This window comes from Fusarium oxysporum, chromosome VI (assembly GCF_013085055.1).
Source record: "Fusarium oxysporum Fo47 chromosome VI, complete sequence".
Classification (NCBI taxonomy): Eukaryota; Fungi; Ascomycota; class Sordariomycetes; order Hypocreales; family Nectriaceae; genus Fusarium; species Fusarium oxysporum.
In genome coordinates this window covers 2,929,270-2,946,153 of record NC_072845.1, presented here as the reverse complement: position 1 = coordinate 2,946,153, position 16,884 = coordinate 2,929,270, and the positions used below count along the sequence as shown (strand labels likewise).

Genomic DNA, 16,884 nt, shown 5'->3' with positions numbered 1-16,884 from the left:
CTACCTATGTTCCCCCTTGACACATTGTTCTTATCAGCCGGTATCTCAATTCCACTTCGTGAACCACCACTCTGAACTGCAAAACACAGTGGTTTCCTGAGCTTCTGAAGTCTGTGCTAGCGCCAAGTTGACATGTTAGTCAGACAACTCTAGGTTCAGATATATGACGGCCTCAGAACATGGAACAAACAACGGACCTAAACAAACCGACTCCACTGACCAGCGTGGTTCTAGCGAGCTTCAAAGGTTCCGTCTAATGCACAATGGTAAAAATAACTGTTGCCTGATCCCCATCGCTCTTCTTTTTCCTCCTTCTGTCCCGAGACCTGGTGGGTCGTTGGCGTGTAGGTAAGCAGGGTCGTCTTTCACATGGGGGTTCAAGAGGATCTGCGCTTGACATATCAAGATCTATCTCCCTCTAGACGCTCCGGATTTGTTCAGGATTTAATTAATTAGACTATGTGCAGTCCTGGCACATTGGTTTCCCTTGCCTAATTCGGCAATATCGTGCGCCAAACAGTACACCCATCGATGGACAACGACCTACCTCAATAACGCCATGAATGCATCTCGCAAACCTCTTTACGACCCTCACTCCCAGCCTTACAAGGACGACTGCTGAAGCTTCTTCGGCCCTATTCGAACACGCAGCCCCGTATTTTGATCTAGTATGTTCAGCCTGGTCCAGCGCACTCGATACAAAAGACAACAACTTCATCAAGCGAAGCCACATCTGCATCCGACTCTGCTTAGTCGGCCGCCCGCCCGCATTGGCCGCCCGCTTAAGCAAGAGACCCTCAAGAGACCCCCGATTGATCCCGTAACACAATGAAGAGCTTGAGCACTAGATTTTTTTTTGAGCGGTCTCTGCTCGCTTGCACGTGGTTCGGCAGGAGTTCTGTACTCTCTTGGCAACTTCTCCCAACCTTCGCCGGGTTTGTTTGGGGAAGATATACACAAACCCGGCCCATAGAATCCGCACATGAGAGTAAGAGATTAGGGTTGGAGGGGGAGTGCTACGGCGCAGCTGTCGAATTGGTGTGTTGTTGATAATCGCCTCGCCCTCCAGAATCATTAGGACTGTGAGTAAGGTAGTTTGGCTCCTGTACGCAAATGATATGTCGAGTAGTCAGCAACCGCACCCACAGCCTAAAGACATTTGCTCCGTTTAGGGTGCTCACTGACTTATCATCGCTAGCACATGGAAGTCTGCGTAACCAATAATACAGTACCCGGGCGCAGCTTCGCGCATCCCCTGCTGGACCCGTCTGGTCTCTCTGTCTCCAGGGTTTGTCTTGGAATGGTCAATTCCTTGGGTAGTTAGGTTGTATCCTAAGACCCTTGGTACATGATATATGCAGTCGAAGGTCGCAATGCCCTTCCCCATGGAATAGGATACCGACGCCTCTCTCCGGGAAATCGGACTCATATGTTGCACCCACGATATGATAACCTAGGGTACCCATCTGGCGGGCGCAGCTTTGTGTAGGTGCATGCGAATGCAACTTCTACGATTAACTTAGATCTTACGCACCCTCCGGAGCAAAACCCGTACATAGATCCCGCACTCGCTCACCTAAAGCCTCAAGCAGGTGGGTGGGTGCTGCCCGCCAACCCCTTCACCATTCCGACTTTTATCACACCTTGGATACTTCCCAGGGTAACATTGAGCTGAGGGATTCAAGGTATTTAGGTACATACGTGTTGTCATCACACAATACCAATGGTCGGGTACCTTAGCCACTGTGCCTAGAATGTGATGCACGGATTGTTCTTGTTGCCGTTATTCCCGACTTGCACAATCATCATACTCACGTATGTGATATTGATCCACGAAGCTAATGTAAGTCAGACGGCGAGGTGGCTGACTGACTCTTGAGGTTTAAGCGAGCCCAACTTAGCACTGCTGAAACTCAATTGATCCATTTGCGGAGTTGCTTCTTTTCAGCAGACCAACCCAGCCTATCTCATACCTGGAACACTTTAATCTCACGAGTCTTTGATGTTGACGTTCTGGATATGTTTGTTTATTCTAACTCACAACTTCACTCGTTACATTGTGTTTAATACAAAGGAGTCATCACCAGCTTACAATACAATTCCGTTTTGACCTGGTTTACACAAACGGGGAACTTCTTGGCTGGAATATTCAAATCTTGTTTTTGTCATAATCCCCGGAACTGTCTGTAGTCTTGTCTCTTGTTCTCCAGTTTCCCTTTCTCATCTGTATTTTAGTAGTTCTCACATTCTAGAAATCCTACAACTTCTAGGTCCTTTCAACTTCTTAAGGCAAGAGTCTCTTGGGTGTACGAGGATAATAGCTTGCCAAGTGCACGCTTGGAAGGTTCAAATACCACGCAACCACACGGTCCAAGCCAATACCACCGCCGCCGTGAGGGGGAACACCGGCACTGCGGAAAATGTCGACATACTCCTTGATGCCTTGGCTTTTAGGGTCGATACCCTTTGTACGAATTCGTGCTTCCAGAGTCTCCGGAACGTGAATACGTTGACCACCCTGTTGAACCAGTTAGTGACGACTAGACAAACGATATAGTAGAGGGTGCCATACAGATAGAATCTCTTGCCCACGCATAAAGAAATCGAAGGCATTAGTAACCTTGGGATTCTCGGGGTCCTCCAGGGCATAGAAAGGTCGAGCACCCTCGGGGAACTTGTCAAGGACGTAGAAGTCGGTGCTGTACTTTTCCCGGATAAGAGCGCCTAGTGCCTTCTCTTGCGGTGTACTCATGTCCTCTTCATCAGAGACGTTGCGGTACTCCTCCGGACCCTCAGCTCTAAGGAGTGCCTGACCCTCAGCGAATGTAAGGCGAACCTCCTTACCGGGCTTGGGCAAAAGAAAGTCCTCAGAAGGGTAAACCGTTCGAACAAGAGCAATCTGCTCGGCACATCGCTCCTGAAGCCCTCGGAAGATATGAAGAAGAACCCCCTCGAGCATGTCGCGGACCTCGTGGTAATGGTCCTCGATTTCCATCTCAAGATCAAGACCGGTGAACTATTGATGCAGGTCAGTGCTATCCCCTGTGTAAACGAGCGAGTCTGGTAGGGCAAATAGGGATGTTTACTTCTGTCATGTGTCTAGGGGTGTTAGAGTTCTCAGCTCGAAATACAGGCCCGATGCACAGAACACGCTTCCGGCCACCAGCAATCTCGTATTGCTTGTAGAATTGGGGAGATTGGGCCAAGTAAGCCTGCTTGTCAAAGTAGGGCATGCCGAACACGTTGGATCCTCCTTCAGAGGCAGCTCCAATGAGGCAAGGCGCCTCAAATTGGACAAAGTCGCGAGCTTCAAGGTACTCGACAAACAGCTTGCGAACGGCCAGTCGTACATCGGCTATGGCTTGCTGAACAGGAGCTCGCTTGTGCATAACGGGGTTGTTCAAATGAGTTGCCATGCTGGCACCAGGGACGTTCTCAAGGCTTAAATTGTCAACGCCTTCCTTGACCTCCTCGACAGGGCCACCAGCGTCTTCATCGTCAAAGTTGGTAACAGGCCGGTTGGCAACAGCAAGACCCATGCCAAGAACTTGAGGGCCAGGGCTGATTACGTAGCACTTAGAGATATGTAGCTCGTAATTGGAGACCTTCACGCTCTTGACTGGCTCTTGGGGCTTCACAACCTTAGCTTCGACAAGAATGTAGCCTTCTAGATTTAGACTACCGATCCACTTGACCATCTGCTTAGAGACAGGTGTGCCTTCACTGCTGGCCGCGACGACGCCCTGGATAGCCCAGTCACGCTCCTCGCGAAGCTCAACAAAGGCCATCTTAGCACCTTGCATGCGCGCATTCTGGATCCACGCACGAAGCTTGATGGTCTTGCCGAGATGCTCATCGCTCAGGTTTCGGAGCTTGACTCGCTCCGCATCGATCTTGGTAAGATGAGTGGAATCTCCATAGTTGTCTTTAGCGAGGTCTTCGGTATTTCCAGCAGCAGCCTTTGCAGCAGACTGTCGGGCTTCGTGTTCAGCAGCTCGGCGTGCCTTCTCAGCTTCCTTCTTAGCCTTCGCCTCAGCCTTCTTCAATGCCTTCTTTGAGGGGCCAGCCTCTCCGCCCTCGACGGCTTCACCACTAACGGCGGGAGCCTGTTCGGCGGGAGGGGGGGCAGCAGCTTGCTCAGCAGGGGCATCAGCCATGGTGAAGTTACTCGAATATGTGTTTCGTTGGGTTTCGTTCTCGCGCAATCACTCGTGTCGGTTGACGAGGGAGGGTTGATATAGAAACACGCGATTGGAGGTGTTTCGATATGACCAAAGTTAGGGGAGGCTCAGAACGAGATCGGACTAGAATCAGGAGATACTAACGATGGTGACTGTGTCGGTGACTAGGTGGGAGAGAATAAGGTGACGCATAAAAATATGAAGTGGTGGTTGCCCATCAGTCAGGGCGCGCGCAGCGGGGTTCCTGCCCCGCCATGCCATTCCATTTCAACTGCGGCGTCATGGTGGGGTTATCAAGCACCGAACTAATAGTAAAACACCCGACCTTATTAACCCCAGCATTTTGATCCAAAGAAAATGCCATCTAAACGGTTGCTTTTCTTTTTAGTGTCCATATACGCAAAGACCACAAGCCCCAGGCTCAAATTAGCAATTCATATTAAGGTTTATCATACATCTCTCCAATGTCCCGTCCTATATTCTAACGAAACCATTTCCGCCCAACGTCGCGGAATTTGACGACGCCGACGAGATGTATCCGTTGTGGAACGAGATTCGCTTCGTCCTGAGCCTCCATCGCCTCGCTTGTCTTGCCTACTCCTAAACGCCGGCATCGAAAGAAATCCTGGATGATATGATATGCAACCTATACAGCTATCGTTACCACCCGTTTGAACCCCACATCCGTATCCCCATGATTCGAGCCCTGGATGACACCCTTCCTCCATGGTCCGGGCAATCAATACATCCCGTCTCATTTGTCCTCTCCTATGCATTGCTATAAGCGGAACCTGCCGCCCCAAGGACGCTAGCTTGGGTGCAGAGACTCCGATTTCTCGCAAGTGAACAAGTTGATATGTTGATCACCTCGAGCAGCACATCCAAGAATTGGTCGATGAGGGTGGAATGCAGTGGCCGATATAGGCGAGCTGCGGTTCTGTTGTAGAAAGCTTGAATAGGGCTCAACATTCGAAAGCTCATGCCCATCAAGATTAAAGACCTTCACTGCGTGGGCCGATGTACCCCTGTCAATCGAGTTAGTTCCAGTCCCTGTGATTCATGATCCTTGCGCTGAATTAATACTTACACTGCAAAGACTGGTAGATGTTCATGAGTGCTGGCTGTTCTAAGTGTGTCTCGTGTTGTTTGGAATGAGTGCAGCGGCTTATCCATGCGAATATCCCAGATTTTGACTTTGCCATTCCTGCTTGCACTCAGGAGCTCGCGTTGTCCGCCGCGCTGCATATGTACGCTCTTGATCCATTGTCGATCTGACTCATCCTTCCATTTGCGCACCATAGACTCTTGAGGTCGGTTTCTGGTGTCAAAAACTCGAACGGCACCGTCTCCGAAGCCGGCAACAAACATGTTACCCGTCATTTGATCCGAGGTGAGCGAAGTCACGCAGGAGCCCGAGCGTGCTGGGATATCCATGACACACGTCTCGTAAGCGGCATACCACACTCGAATTACTCGGACATCGCCAGCAACAAGGACTCGACCAGTGACTTGTTGCCAGTCGAACACCATGCCAGAGTTGACGTTACTGGGTACCATGTGTGTTAAGGCACGCCAGGATGATGCAAGTTCAATGGCTCTATCCGATTCGTAGTTGCGATAAACTCTGATCACACCGTCAGATGATCCTGTCAGTAGCATCGCCTGGTCGTCTTCGTTGATGAACTTCATGTCGCTGATCTTGGAGCCTTCTGGATTACCGTTACTGAAACGACTCAATCGTCCTTGCTTCTTCCAGTCCCATACGTAAACAGTGTTACCGTCGTCCGCTACAGCAAGATGATCTTCAAATTGATGGAAGGTCATCTTAGCAGGTTGAGCACCATTGTTGATGATCCCAAGTTGATTATTCCATTTGTGACTTCCCGCTTGTTGCTTCAATGGCTGAGTTTCTCTGAAAATGGTTTCATTCCGAGCTCTTCGCCAAAGACGCTCATTGTATTCGGTACTTCCAGGTTCATCTGCCTCACTCGGCTTCATCTGTGGTTCACGGAAATACTCAATTGACCATTCCAGGAATTTGCTCTTGAGAGGCAGTGCAGGAGGCTTCATCAGATCCCGCTCTTTGTATGCGCCTGAATAGGGTTCATGCGCAACATTGTATTGAGCCAGCGATGATGGTCGATCGTTTTGCTCTGCAGGCACCGGTATTTGATTCGGCGTGAGTTTCAGGGATGGTGATCGGGGCAAAGTCGGGGTTGTCGGTCTTGATTTGTCCTCATTGGTGACCAGTGATGGAAAAAGCAAGCTCGCAGTTCGACGAAGGAGTCCTGGGGAGGGTAAAGGCTGCGAGTTAGAAGTGCCAGGAGCATTATTTCGCTGGCTTGCACTCGGAGTATGCTTATGTGCTGTCCTTGCCGTACGCTTTCGAATCTCTGCCATGACTAGCTGCGTCTGAACTCCGACTTTTGAGCTGAGCAGCGCGTTGTGAACAAAGTCTACAACGATAGTCGCTTCGCGTTGTACCTCAGGATGAGGATCCACACTGAGAACGAGAGCCAGCTTCCACAACGCCATATATACTGTGTTATGAGATAGACCATGGGCCATTGGCTTGATGGTACCATCCTTGTTGCGATTATCCGGCCTTGCGTAATGCAAGCCCATCTTGTGTTCCTGGCCGTCATCTTGGGGAGGGAATATGAGATACTCCTTCTCCTCAACCAGTTGTTCGTAAGCTGCAACTAAAAACTTGCTCTCAAAGCGAATAGCAAAATGAGAAAGAAACACAATGAACTCCTTGCGGACCATTGGGCTTCCATCATTACCCATGTCAAGTATCGTCCATGCAATAGACTCCTCAATACGGGCCACTTCCTCTGTCAGATCAGGAATACCCAGAAATGTAGTCATGGCATGAATCATCGCTGCCCGTACCTCGCAACAAGGGTCCCTCACGAGATAAGCGAGCTTGACGTATGCATTCTCCCTGATTCCACGCCACTTGGCCTCTGGAAGGTCTTGCCAAAGCTGGCTTATACAGAGACATGCCCACTGGCGCAGAAGAGGGTTCTCCTCATTTTGAAGATGAGTTAAACAATATGACATAATCTCTGTCTGGTTACAGACCATTTGCCCATTTTTGTAATCCTTGCATAGCATAGCGAGAATAAAAGCGCACATTGCCTTGTGTTCGTCGCTGTCAACAACAGGCAATCCTTCGGAGGGTTTCAGAATCTGTGCGAAGTAGCTATAGCCGCTATCTTTGATGAGGTCCTGCTGACAAGAAAGGTCCACTGCAATGAGACGAGCCCAGATGAAGACCATAACTGGCTTCAACTCGGCCGCAGCCGACTGTAAGAGTTTGAGGACATATGGGAAGATGCCAATACTGAGAGCGAGCTGAACAGACCACGGACCTAGGTCGAGAAACCGGCCGAGTAAGATAAGAGCACGAACCCGGTGTTGTTGGCTGAGCAGTACCTGGAGCACAACCGGTAACTGGTCGGGTGACTTTTGGGCCATTGCATCGCCCCTAGTAAGATAAACATCGAAAGCAGTAAGCTGTTCTGTGAAGAATGTCGAGTTTTGATATTCATAATCAAAGCCTTCGCTCTCTTTCTTTTCAAGCATAGGGAGCTGGGCCAATGCCATGTCAACGGCTAGATCCCAGGTCTCCCACAATGGGTGCTGGTGGGTGTCGGGTAGCTTAGGATAGGACTGAGGGTGGCATCCATAGACCGTCATGACGCGTTGGGCAAGAAGAAAATTGCGGAACAGCGCTGCCACCATCAGGTCTTGTCGAAAGAATTTCCGGAAGAGATCACGAGGCAGTGTTGTCCACGCAATGCTGTCTGTGATAGCAGTGAAGATCCAATTAAGTTCCCCCAGTGGTGTTCGCCGCTCCTGGAGGCGACCGGGTAGTTTTTTTGCCCGCTCTGGGCTGATATTGGTCTTGAGGGGGTTCTGCAGAACGAAGAACCACAGAGCCATCTCAATGGGAGTGGTGAGGCAAGCTGTGAACAGATCAGCAGGCAGAAGAGGGTTTGTCGGGAGATTCTCTTTGACAGCGCAGGCAGCCAGATGGATATAAGGCCTGAAATTAGTTTTCGTGTAGTTTGGGTCGCGCTCTGCGGCCTCCTCCTCCTCTTCTTCATGCTTCTCAACAAATCGATGGTAGTTGTTGAGAATGTTGCCGGCTTCAGAACAATCCCAGACAAAGATGGTGGGAGCTTGAAGCCAATGTTGCAGGTCGTACAGTGATACAGGGATGTATTGTGTGTAGTTCTTATTAAAAACCCAAATCTCGCCTGATGCGGTTGGCTTGGGCACGCCGTGACCGTTATAGTGAAGCAAAACACGTTCATCCTTGGCATTTCTGCGTAACGAGATGCAGAATTTCTTTGTCTCCTCGACGGAGGGATCTAGGTATTGTTTGTATCGCGCTCTTATCGCAAGCGTTTCGTACTGCGCCTGAAGTGACTTGCCAATGTTTTCGAGGGCTTTCTGGATGGGAGGTATTGTAGGATCTGTCCAGGCCTCGAGCTTCGCACCTGGGTTGGTCTTGAGCTGGTCAGGGGGTTCAACTCCTATATTCAAACACACCGCGAGAGCTGCAGACACTGTTTTTAACCTGTCTCTCTGCCGCCAATCTTGAAGTTCGTATTGTAGTGGTTTAGGTTTGCCTGTCGTCTCATGTCGTTTATCGGTAAAATACATATACCAGTTCTGAGGGCATAATTAGCTAGGTAAACCCAGGGCAACATGAATATCGTGCATGAATGGTCCCCGAGTCAGCAATGGATCTATTCCTCTAGGGCTGATGCAGAAGACATCTAACAGGTGATCAAGTTGCCGGGAGGCTCGAGGCTGATGCCCGAGGTGCTTGTTTCCACGTGCCACGGCACACTACAACCAGGTATTCTTTATCTTGCATCTGTCGAGCATGATACAGAAGCTGGGTGTATCCAAGATGACTAACCGGCAAATTGACATGATTGAGAGGGGAAACTCACGTTAGCCAGCTGAGATATGATGTCCTCCGACTGATAATGATCCTCAAAACCATGTCTAGCACCCCATTCAGGTATGTCATCTTCTGTTGGCTCAGGCTCTTCCATCGGCCGGGGCGCGTAGTCGCTCTTCGACCGGAGGAGTATTGGCTTGGAAGGCCGCGTTTTCTGGTGATGCTCGATGTCGTCTCTTGTCTCGAGCGCTATGCTTCCGTTGCGCCGGTTTGGTGCGCTCAACGGTCGTTGATCATCGTCGTCGCTCCTGGTAGCATCGTTCGAGGTTGAACGGCCGTTCATCCTGGGTCGCGCTGCCGAGGCAGCTCCGTTAGGCTCAGCGGTAGGCGCAGTGATGCCGTTCACGTCGGATCGCAGCGCCATGACGCCCGAATAACCGTAAAAGTATCGCGATCGACGCAGGTAGTTGGTTGTGGCCGAGATGCGCGGGTTGTCGTGACGGGCGTGGGTTGATAAGTCTAGCGTTGGTGGAGGAGCTTGCAGTGAAGCGGGTTTGGCTGGCTTAGTAGGTGTAAAGATGTGGAGGAAGTGACGTCTATTGGAACGACACAGCTGTCTGTGTAGCTCAAGCCGGCATTGCGGATGATAGCCCTTTTTTTGAGCCTGTTTCACTATGGGTTGGTCACTGCGCTTAGGTGTAGAATACCCGAAAGCAGTTGGGAGACTTTCGACGGTGGTCGAGAGAAGCAAATGATGAGGTCTAGTGTTCATTGGCAGCTGACCAGCATAAAGGCAGAAACTAATAATTCCTAGTACACCATCTGGTTACGTTAGTGCTGGCGTCTTCACTTGCACATAAAGGCAGCACGCATATAGTAAGGCAAATATAAATCGTAGTTTGATTATGATTGAAATATCTCTAAATCTTCAAATGAGGTTTTGCTTACGTGCAACAGCACTATTGCTGGTCATTCAAATGCTTGAATGCTGAGCAATGTAAGGTTTGGTATGGACATAGGGTAATGTTCTTGTTACTTACCGACCTCACCTAATGTGATGAGTCTTACTGGATTGATTGTTTTTGCCCCCGCTCCAATAGAAACCCTGGCTGGCCAGCCCTCAGGGCGTAAGAAAACTTCCGATCTCGAAGCAAGGTGCCCAACACACCTGAACTAGGTAGTATAATGTTCAATAAATACCATATATATTGAGCCAACCCAAGTCTTTCTATCACTTAGGATAGAGGTCCAAAGTTCTCTTACCTTCTCTGGCCAGCCCATTAGCATGAGGTGGGCTGAAGTAGCAAGCCACAAGACACTGGAGAAGGTGACTGCACGTGATCTGCGTGTGGCTTGTTAGTCCTCGAGCTCGCTGAGGTTTCTTTCTCCTCTAGCTCATGAATTTGATACCGCCCCGACTGTACAATGCAGAGGGTATGATGTATGGTTATCTAACTGAAACTCATGTGTGAATATTGTGTCAATTTCAATTGTAATGGCTCCATGGACTCACCATTGGTAAAACCAAAATGGATAATCAATGCGTTTATAACGCAGACCAAATATTGATTGGAATCTAAGAACCCCCAATAGCTGAGCAGCAGGGTATGTTTCTTTAAATTGTGCTAGCATAACAAAATCAGCATCCAGGACATCGACTGTTTGCCGTCACGAAGAATGAGCCCGCGAGTATGGGGCAAATAAGCTGGTTCACCGGTATGATGCGTGTCATCCCAAGAGCCGAGTACGGCCTTGCAGCAGAAGCCAGAATGATCGATCCAAGTGTCCTTTCGAATCTATCATAAAGTACTGGGTTTGAGGACTGGAACTTGTGAGATCTGCTGGCCACTACGGAGTGAAGCTGTCGGGTATCTACTATAGAAAGTTGCGGAGTGCGGGTTTCGCTGGACTATTCTGGCTTGCGAGAAACACCTATATCGATACTGTGCAACCCATATATAGGTACCTAGTAAGTGCTCCATGTTAACCTGAACAAGCCGCTACTATTAACGGGGTGCCGGATTTCCACCCCTTTATTTTTAATTACATTGTTCCTTCAAGAGGGAGTTCGGTGGGGCTAAGCCAGAGGGAAGAAGTAGGTAATTTACCTTGGCGTGCGTACGCCGTTGGGTTTGACGATGTTAGCGCCCGAGAAACATGAAACCACATCCTGGTCACCCAATAGGGATAAGGTATCCTACGTTAGTGGGCAGGCTTCATGATTCCAATTCTATAGAGACGAGGAAACGAAGCTTTAAAACTTCCTAGTCGGTACGTGTGCAGTCGGGGGAATTGAAGCCTGATTGGCGAATATGAGAGTACGGAGTACTTGGTATTGCTTCCATCCGAAAGCCAACGTTGGATGCTGACCATTTCTTTGGTGAGAGGCGAGTGATGTGATATAGGTACAGTATGTGAGTAAGGAATAAGTTCGCGACATACCTACTAAGGCACCTACCTTAAGGTTAGCACCATGGTTAGTACCTACCATTACCACTGAGAGCCTACTAATTAAAGGGACCAACCATAAATAAGGGCAGTATTAGGTCTACGTAGATAAAAGTCTATAAAAAAAGTCATAAAGTTGGAGAAGTTCGAGTAGGGGTCTTCATGTGCCAGGCCGTTTCATAACCTTTTTACGTTTAACAAGAACTAAAAAACGTTGTATGGAACTTGTGTTTGGCGGTACTTTTCATAACCAACACCCTGCTCTGGCTTCAAAATATGCGTAACTTGAAATCTGTATCATACTGCATGTGCAATGCTCAGATCTTGAATAGGTCAAGTGCACCTTACTGCCAGGCACAATGTACGAAAGGGGCACAAAGTATAGCTGATTGGGCGAATATCTTCAGCTTCCTGTTCCCAATCCCCAGGGTGTCTCCACCTTCAAGATGCAAGGAACAAAGAGACCCTGGCTAAAAGTTGAATGCACAAGTCGCGACACCGTCTTGTCACCAATTATAAGGCAAGGCATTTAGACAATAGCCCTGGCGGTGGACAGTAATTTGTTTCCCCTTTGTGGCGTGGAACAAGAGCTTCGATCAGCAATGACGATGTTGTGTTGCCTGTAGGTAGCCCTCGGCAGGATGTGCAACAACACATGAAGGATAGCACTGTAGAATGGACTCGAGACACTATAAATGTCCAAGTTTGGCATTTGGCACTTGCAAGGCACATGAAAGAACTTTCTTGAGCCAAGTGGCCCGAGTCGAGTTCTAAAAAAAAAAAAAAAACATTTTCCTTACTATAGCCACTGCAAGACTGTGCTCAATGACACTGTACATTGACTGGTTTGCGTGGAACCCCTAAATATCGTCGGGTCTTAACTGACGCCGGTCTTCAACCGTCCAGGGGCGCAGTGGAATCTATGATAATTGGTTGGGACCACCAGGGTATAGAAGCGAAAGGACTGGCCTTTAAAAGACAGCCAGCTAGCAACAGGAGGCGAAAGGTCGTCGAGGCCACCATAGGAGGTTGACAAGGACCAAGTAAGTCAAGCCCCATCCGTCTTTGTGCTGTCAGGTTCCATTCCGCTACAGCTGTCGCAGGCTTTTGTTGGCTACCTTACTCATTTCGTACCTGACCATCACCACTTTCTTTTCATCTCACATCTTTTCCTACGCCAACCCGACAGGGGCTCTTTATTTGCGCATCGTCACCATTTGCCTTCTTTAGCGTCTGAATTTCTGAATCTGCTTCAAACGACCGTTACCCGCGCCGACGAAGATCGATCTAGAAAGCATTTGCTCCTCTACGGCGTGCAGCAGCGCATCGGCTGCCTCGAAGCCAGCCAGCCCCCTCTCTCGAAGACCGGAATTCGGGAGGCTGACCACGTCCCTGGAATTCCCAAAGAACAATCCGCAGTTCTATCGACAAGCCTACCAATGCTGGCCCAGCCACTTCGAAATTCGAATATTGATTCTTGCTACTATCCTTGTGGCTGGAACTCACTTGTCGGGGTATTTGCTTCGTTTCCTAACGATCCCTGACCCACGCGACGACTGCATCACGACAACGCACTATCTTCGCGACCTTCTATCGCATTGCTCTCGCGAATTGTTACATACTGCTTTCGAATCGATTTCTAGCCGCTCGGCGGCTGCTTGCGATAAGTCATGGCCTTCCTATTCAAATCAAAAAAGCATCCAGAGAGGTCGCAGCCTGCAAGTCGCGACGCAGGATCTGGTTCTCAAGGGTCGATCCAAAGTGCCAGCGCCCGTACAGCTGAGAAGAATTCTCTGCAACATCGCGCAACTCCAACGGGGAGCTTGAACTCAATCGATAACGAAGGCAGTAACGGTAGTCCCGATCATAGCCATGGCCATGGCCATGGACATGGACGCCGTGGTGGGAGTGCTGACCAACCAATCCAACAAAGCAGCGATACATCAGTGAGTTTTCTACCCGCTCTTGCATCCAATTCTGCCAGGATATCCTAACCACTGGGTTCTTTTTAGGTACGAAATGGCACCCCCATGAACGGTCCCAATGCATCTCTATACCCTTGGTCACAACGCCGATTGACGTATACCTCGACGCACCCCTCTCCCTTCCCTCGATATGGCGCTGCAGTGAACTCCGTGTCGTCCAAAGAAGGAGACGTGTACCTCATGGGTGGTCTGATCAACGGGTCAACAGTCAAAGGCGATCTCTGGATGATCGAGGCTGGAGGTAACATGGCATGCTACCCGTTGGCAACCACGGCTGAAGGACCTGGCCCAAGGGTTGGACACTCAAGCCTGCTTGTCGGCAATGCGTTCATCGTATACGGAGGCGACACTAAGATCGATGAGGCTGACGTTCTTGACGAGACACTCTATCTTTTAAACACCTGTAAGCTTGCCAATTTGTAGAAGTTTCTATTCTCTAACCTTAACCCAGCAACAAGACAATGGTCCCGCGCTCTACCAGCTGGGCCGCGACCCTCAGGTCGCTATGGCCATTCACTCAACATCTTAGGCTCTAAAATCTACGTCTTCGGCGGCCAAGTTGAGGGGTTGTTTATGAATGATCTTTCGGCATTCGATCTCAACCAGCTTCAGATGCCAAATAATCGCTGGGAAATCTTGGTCCAAGGCGAGACAAGCCCCAAGATGCCCGCGGCCCGTACCAATCACACTATGATCACATTTAACGACAAGATGTATCTGTAAGTATCAATGTCGAGCTGTGTCGAATGAAACTGACACACTGGTAGTTTTGGCGGTACGAATGGTTTCCAATGGTTCAATGATGTTTGGTGTTATGATCCAGCTATTAACAAGTGGTCTCAATTTGACTGCATTGGCTATATTCCAGCGCCACGCGAGGGGCACGCCGCTGCTCTTGTAGACGATGTGATGTACGTCTTCGGAGGACGAACAGAAGAAGGGACAGATCTTGGCGACCTCGCAGCTTTTAGGATATCGTCAAGACGGTGGTACACATTTCAGAACATGGGGCCCTCCCCATCTCCCCGTTCTGGACATAGTATGACAACCGTTGGCAAATCGATTGTGGTCCTCGGCGGAGAGCCAAGTTCAGCAACTACATCTGTTAGCGATTTGGGCCTTCTCTATGTTTTGGATACCTCAAAGATCCGATATCCGAACGATGCGCAGCAGCCGGCTCAGCAACGAGCTCACGGTTCACGTAGACCAAGTGCGAGCGAAGGCAGCCGGCCACATCCTGCACGAGACGGATCCAACGGGCCAACGGATTCAAGGAAGTTGATTGTAGGAGGTGCTTCTGCTCCAGCGAATGGGCAACGATCGCCACCCAATAACGGTGACGCAGAAAACCCCCAATCTGCAACCGCCAGCACAAAGCTTCCCAGAGCTTCAGCTATGCCTCCGTCTGGCCCTCCCCCTCAGGGACCGATGCCCGCTAGGCCTACGGTTGACGTGTCTGCAGTTGCACGAGTTAGAGGACAGTCCGCCGAACGCAGTGGAGCCTCGGGTTCTCCAAGGACAATGCACTCCGGGTCGCCTATCACACGAGAGGTGATCAATGAAACAGAAAGCCCTATATCGAACGGTCGACGAACGCCAATCCAACAAAATGCGCGCGCTGGCTCAAGGCAGGATCAAGTGAATGGAGACCCATCTAAGGCGAAGCCAGCTCAACAAACCCGTCCTCAAGGAGCAGGTGATGCCCCTCCAGATGTTGCTCCCAAGCCGGCAATGACACCCCGCCCAGCATCGCCGCCAGTCCCCATGAGACAGCCAAGCAATCCTCTTTCCAGGCGGTCTTCTGGTAGAAACTCGCAAACAGTTGTTCTTCTAAAGGAACTGGACTCGGCCCGAAACAGGAACGCATGGTATGCTTCGGAGTTAGAGCTCGCGCGCAAGGCCGGCTACGTGCCCAATACTTCATACAGCCCTCTGCTCGATAACAAGGCCACCGAAACCTTTGACGATGAAGACCGACCGCTTATCGAGGCTTTACTGGCGATGCGGTCTGAACTAGCAAATGTTCAGACCGCAGTAGACAAGCAAGCCGTAATTGCAGCGAAGCAAATCGCTGAGGCCGAAAAGCAGCGCGATGCCGCCATTCAAGAAGCCGTTTATTCTAAAGCTAAGCTAGCTGCCCATCTAGGAGCAAGCTCAGCAAGCACACCACAGCTTGATGGCCCAAGAGACGATTTTGAAGGAAGGTCTAGTGAGTTGAGCAGAAAGCTTGCAACTGCACTACACATCCAGAAAGATCTTCAGTCTCGACTCGATTCTGCGAAAAGCGAACTTGATTCCGAGAAGAAGGCACGACAGTTGGCAGACGACACCTCGAATGCAGCCCAAAAGCGCATGGCAGAATTGGAAAGTTATAAACAACAAACCTCAACAGAGGTTGAACGTCTCAAGGCTGAGCTGCACCTTGCCCAGCACGAAGCACGAGAGCATTCAGTTGCGCACGCTGAAGTTGCCGCTGCTGTTGAACTTCTCCGCATTGAGAAGAATGACGTGCAACAGAAGTATGAAGAAGCCATTGGAAGCTCAAAGGACCACAGTGAAACTTTTGATTCCCTCCGAGCTGCAATTTTAGCATCAGAAGATTCGACAGGCCTTCTGGAATCGAAGCTCGCTGAAGAACGATCTCAGAGAGAGAAGATTGAAGCACAACTCAATAAGCTTAAGTTTGAGCATGAAGCTCGTACTGCGGAACTAGTAGCTACCACCCAGCGTCTACGCGATGCGGAAGAGCTTTCAGAAAAACACGCGGCTGAGGCTAGAACGAATCGTCAAGCTGTTCTTGCTGGCCTTGACAAAATTTCTGCTCGAGATGTTTCTGGATCAAGCAAGGCAGATGCCGAGCGCATTGCTGCTTTACAGAATCAGCTCACCACCTCAAACGAATTGGTCAAGAAATCTCAACAGGAGCTTGAGGCTGCAGTTCACAAGTTACGTGGCGCAGAAGAACGTATTGCTGGTCTTGAGCAATACCAAGAACAGTCAAGCCGGGAGGGAGTCACCATTCGAAGGCAACTTCAATCTGCGCTGCGTGATACACAAAGCTTACAGGCAGCCAACACCGATCTTAAGAATCAATTGGCCGCTCAACAACTTGAAACAAACGCGATGACAGTCCAGCACAACGCACTAAAAGACATCCTCAGTGAACGTGGCATAAGCCCAACGGCTTCTATTCGTGCTCGGAATCTTCCCAACCCACGAACGAACTCGCCTGATTTGAACCGTGTCAGAGATCTTGAATCTCAGCTCGCCACCTCGTCGGCCGCTCATGAAGAGACCAAGCAAGCATTTGCAATCCAAATTCAGGAATCCGAGGCGGCTTGGCGTG

At 49.9% G+C, this 16,884-nt stretch overlaps 2 protein-coding genes across 2 annotated transcripts; both read right to left on the bottom strand.

The window, feature by feature from the left end:
* Positions 1-1,914: 1,914 nt before the first annotated feature.
* On the bottom strand, positions 1,915-4,342 carry FOBCDRAFT_226511 (uncharacterized protein). Its single transcript, XM_031186070.3, has 3 exons — positions 3,087-4,342; positions 2,573-3,016; positions 1,915-2,518 (listed from the first exon to the last, which is right to left on the bottom strand). Exons 1-3 carry the CDS (start codon positions 4,155-4,157, stop codon positions 2,285-2,287), a joined length of 1,749 nt encoding a protein of 582 aa, XP_031037205.1. The 5' UTR covers positions 4,158-4,342; the 3' UTR covers positions 1,915-2,284.
* Positions 4,343-4,595: 253 nt separating this feature from the next.
* Positions 4,596-9,877, bottom strand: FOBCDRAFT_295069 (raptor N-terminal caspase like domain-containing protein; the record flags this gene model as incomplete). The annotated part of the gene is made up of 3 exons (XM_031186072.3): positions 4,596-5,206; positions 5,269-8,867; positions 9,155-9,877. 3 exons carry the CDS (start codon positions 9,875-9,877, stop codon positions 4,990-4,992), a joined length of 4,539 nt encoding a protein of 1,512 aa, XP_031037207.3. The 3' UTR covers positions 4,596-4,989.
* Positions 9,878-16,884: the final 7,007 nt, after the last annotated feature.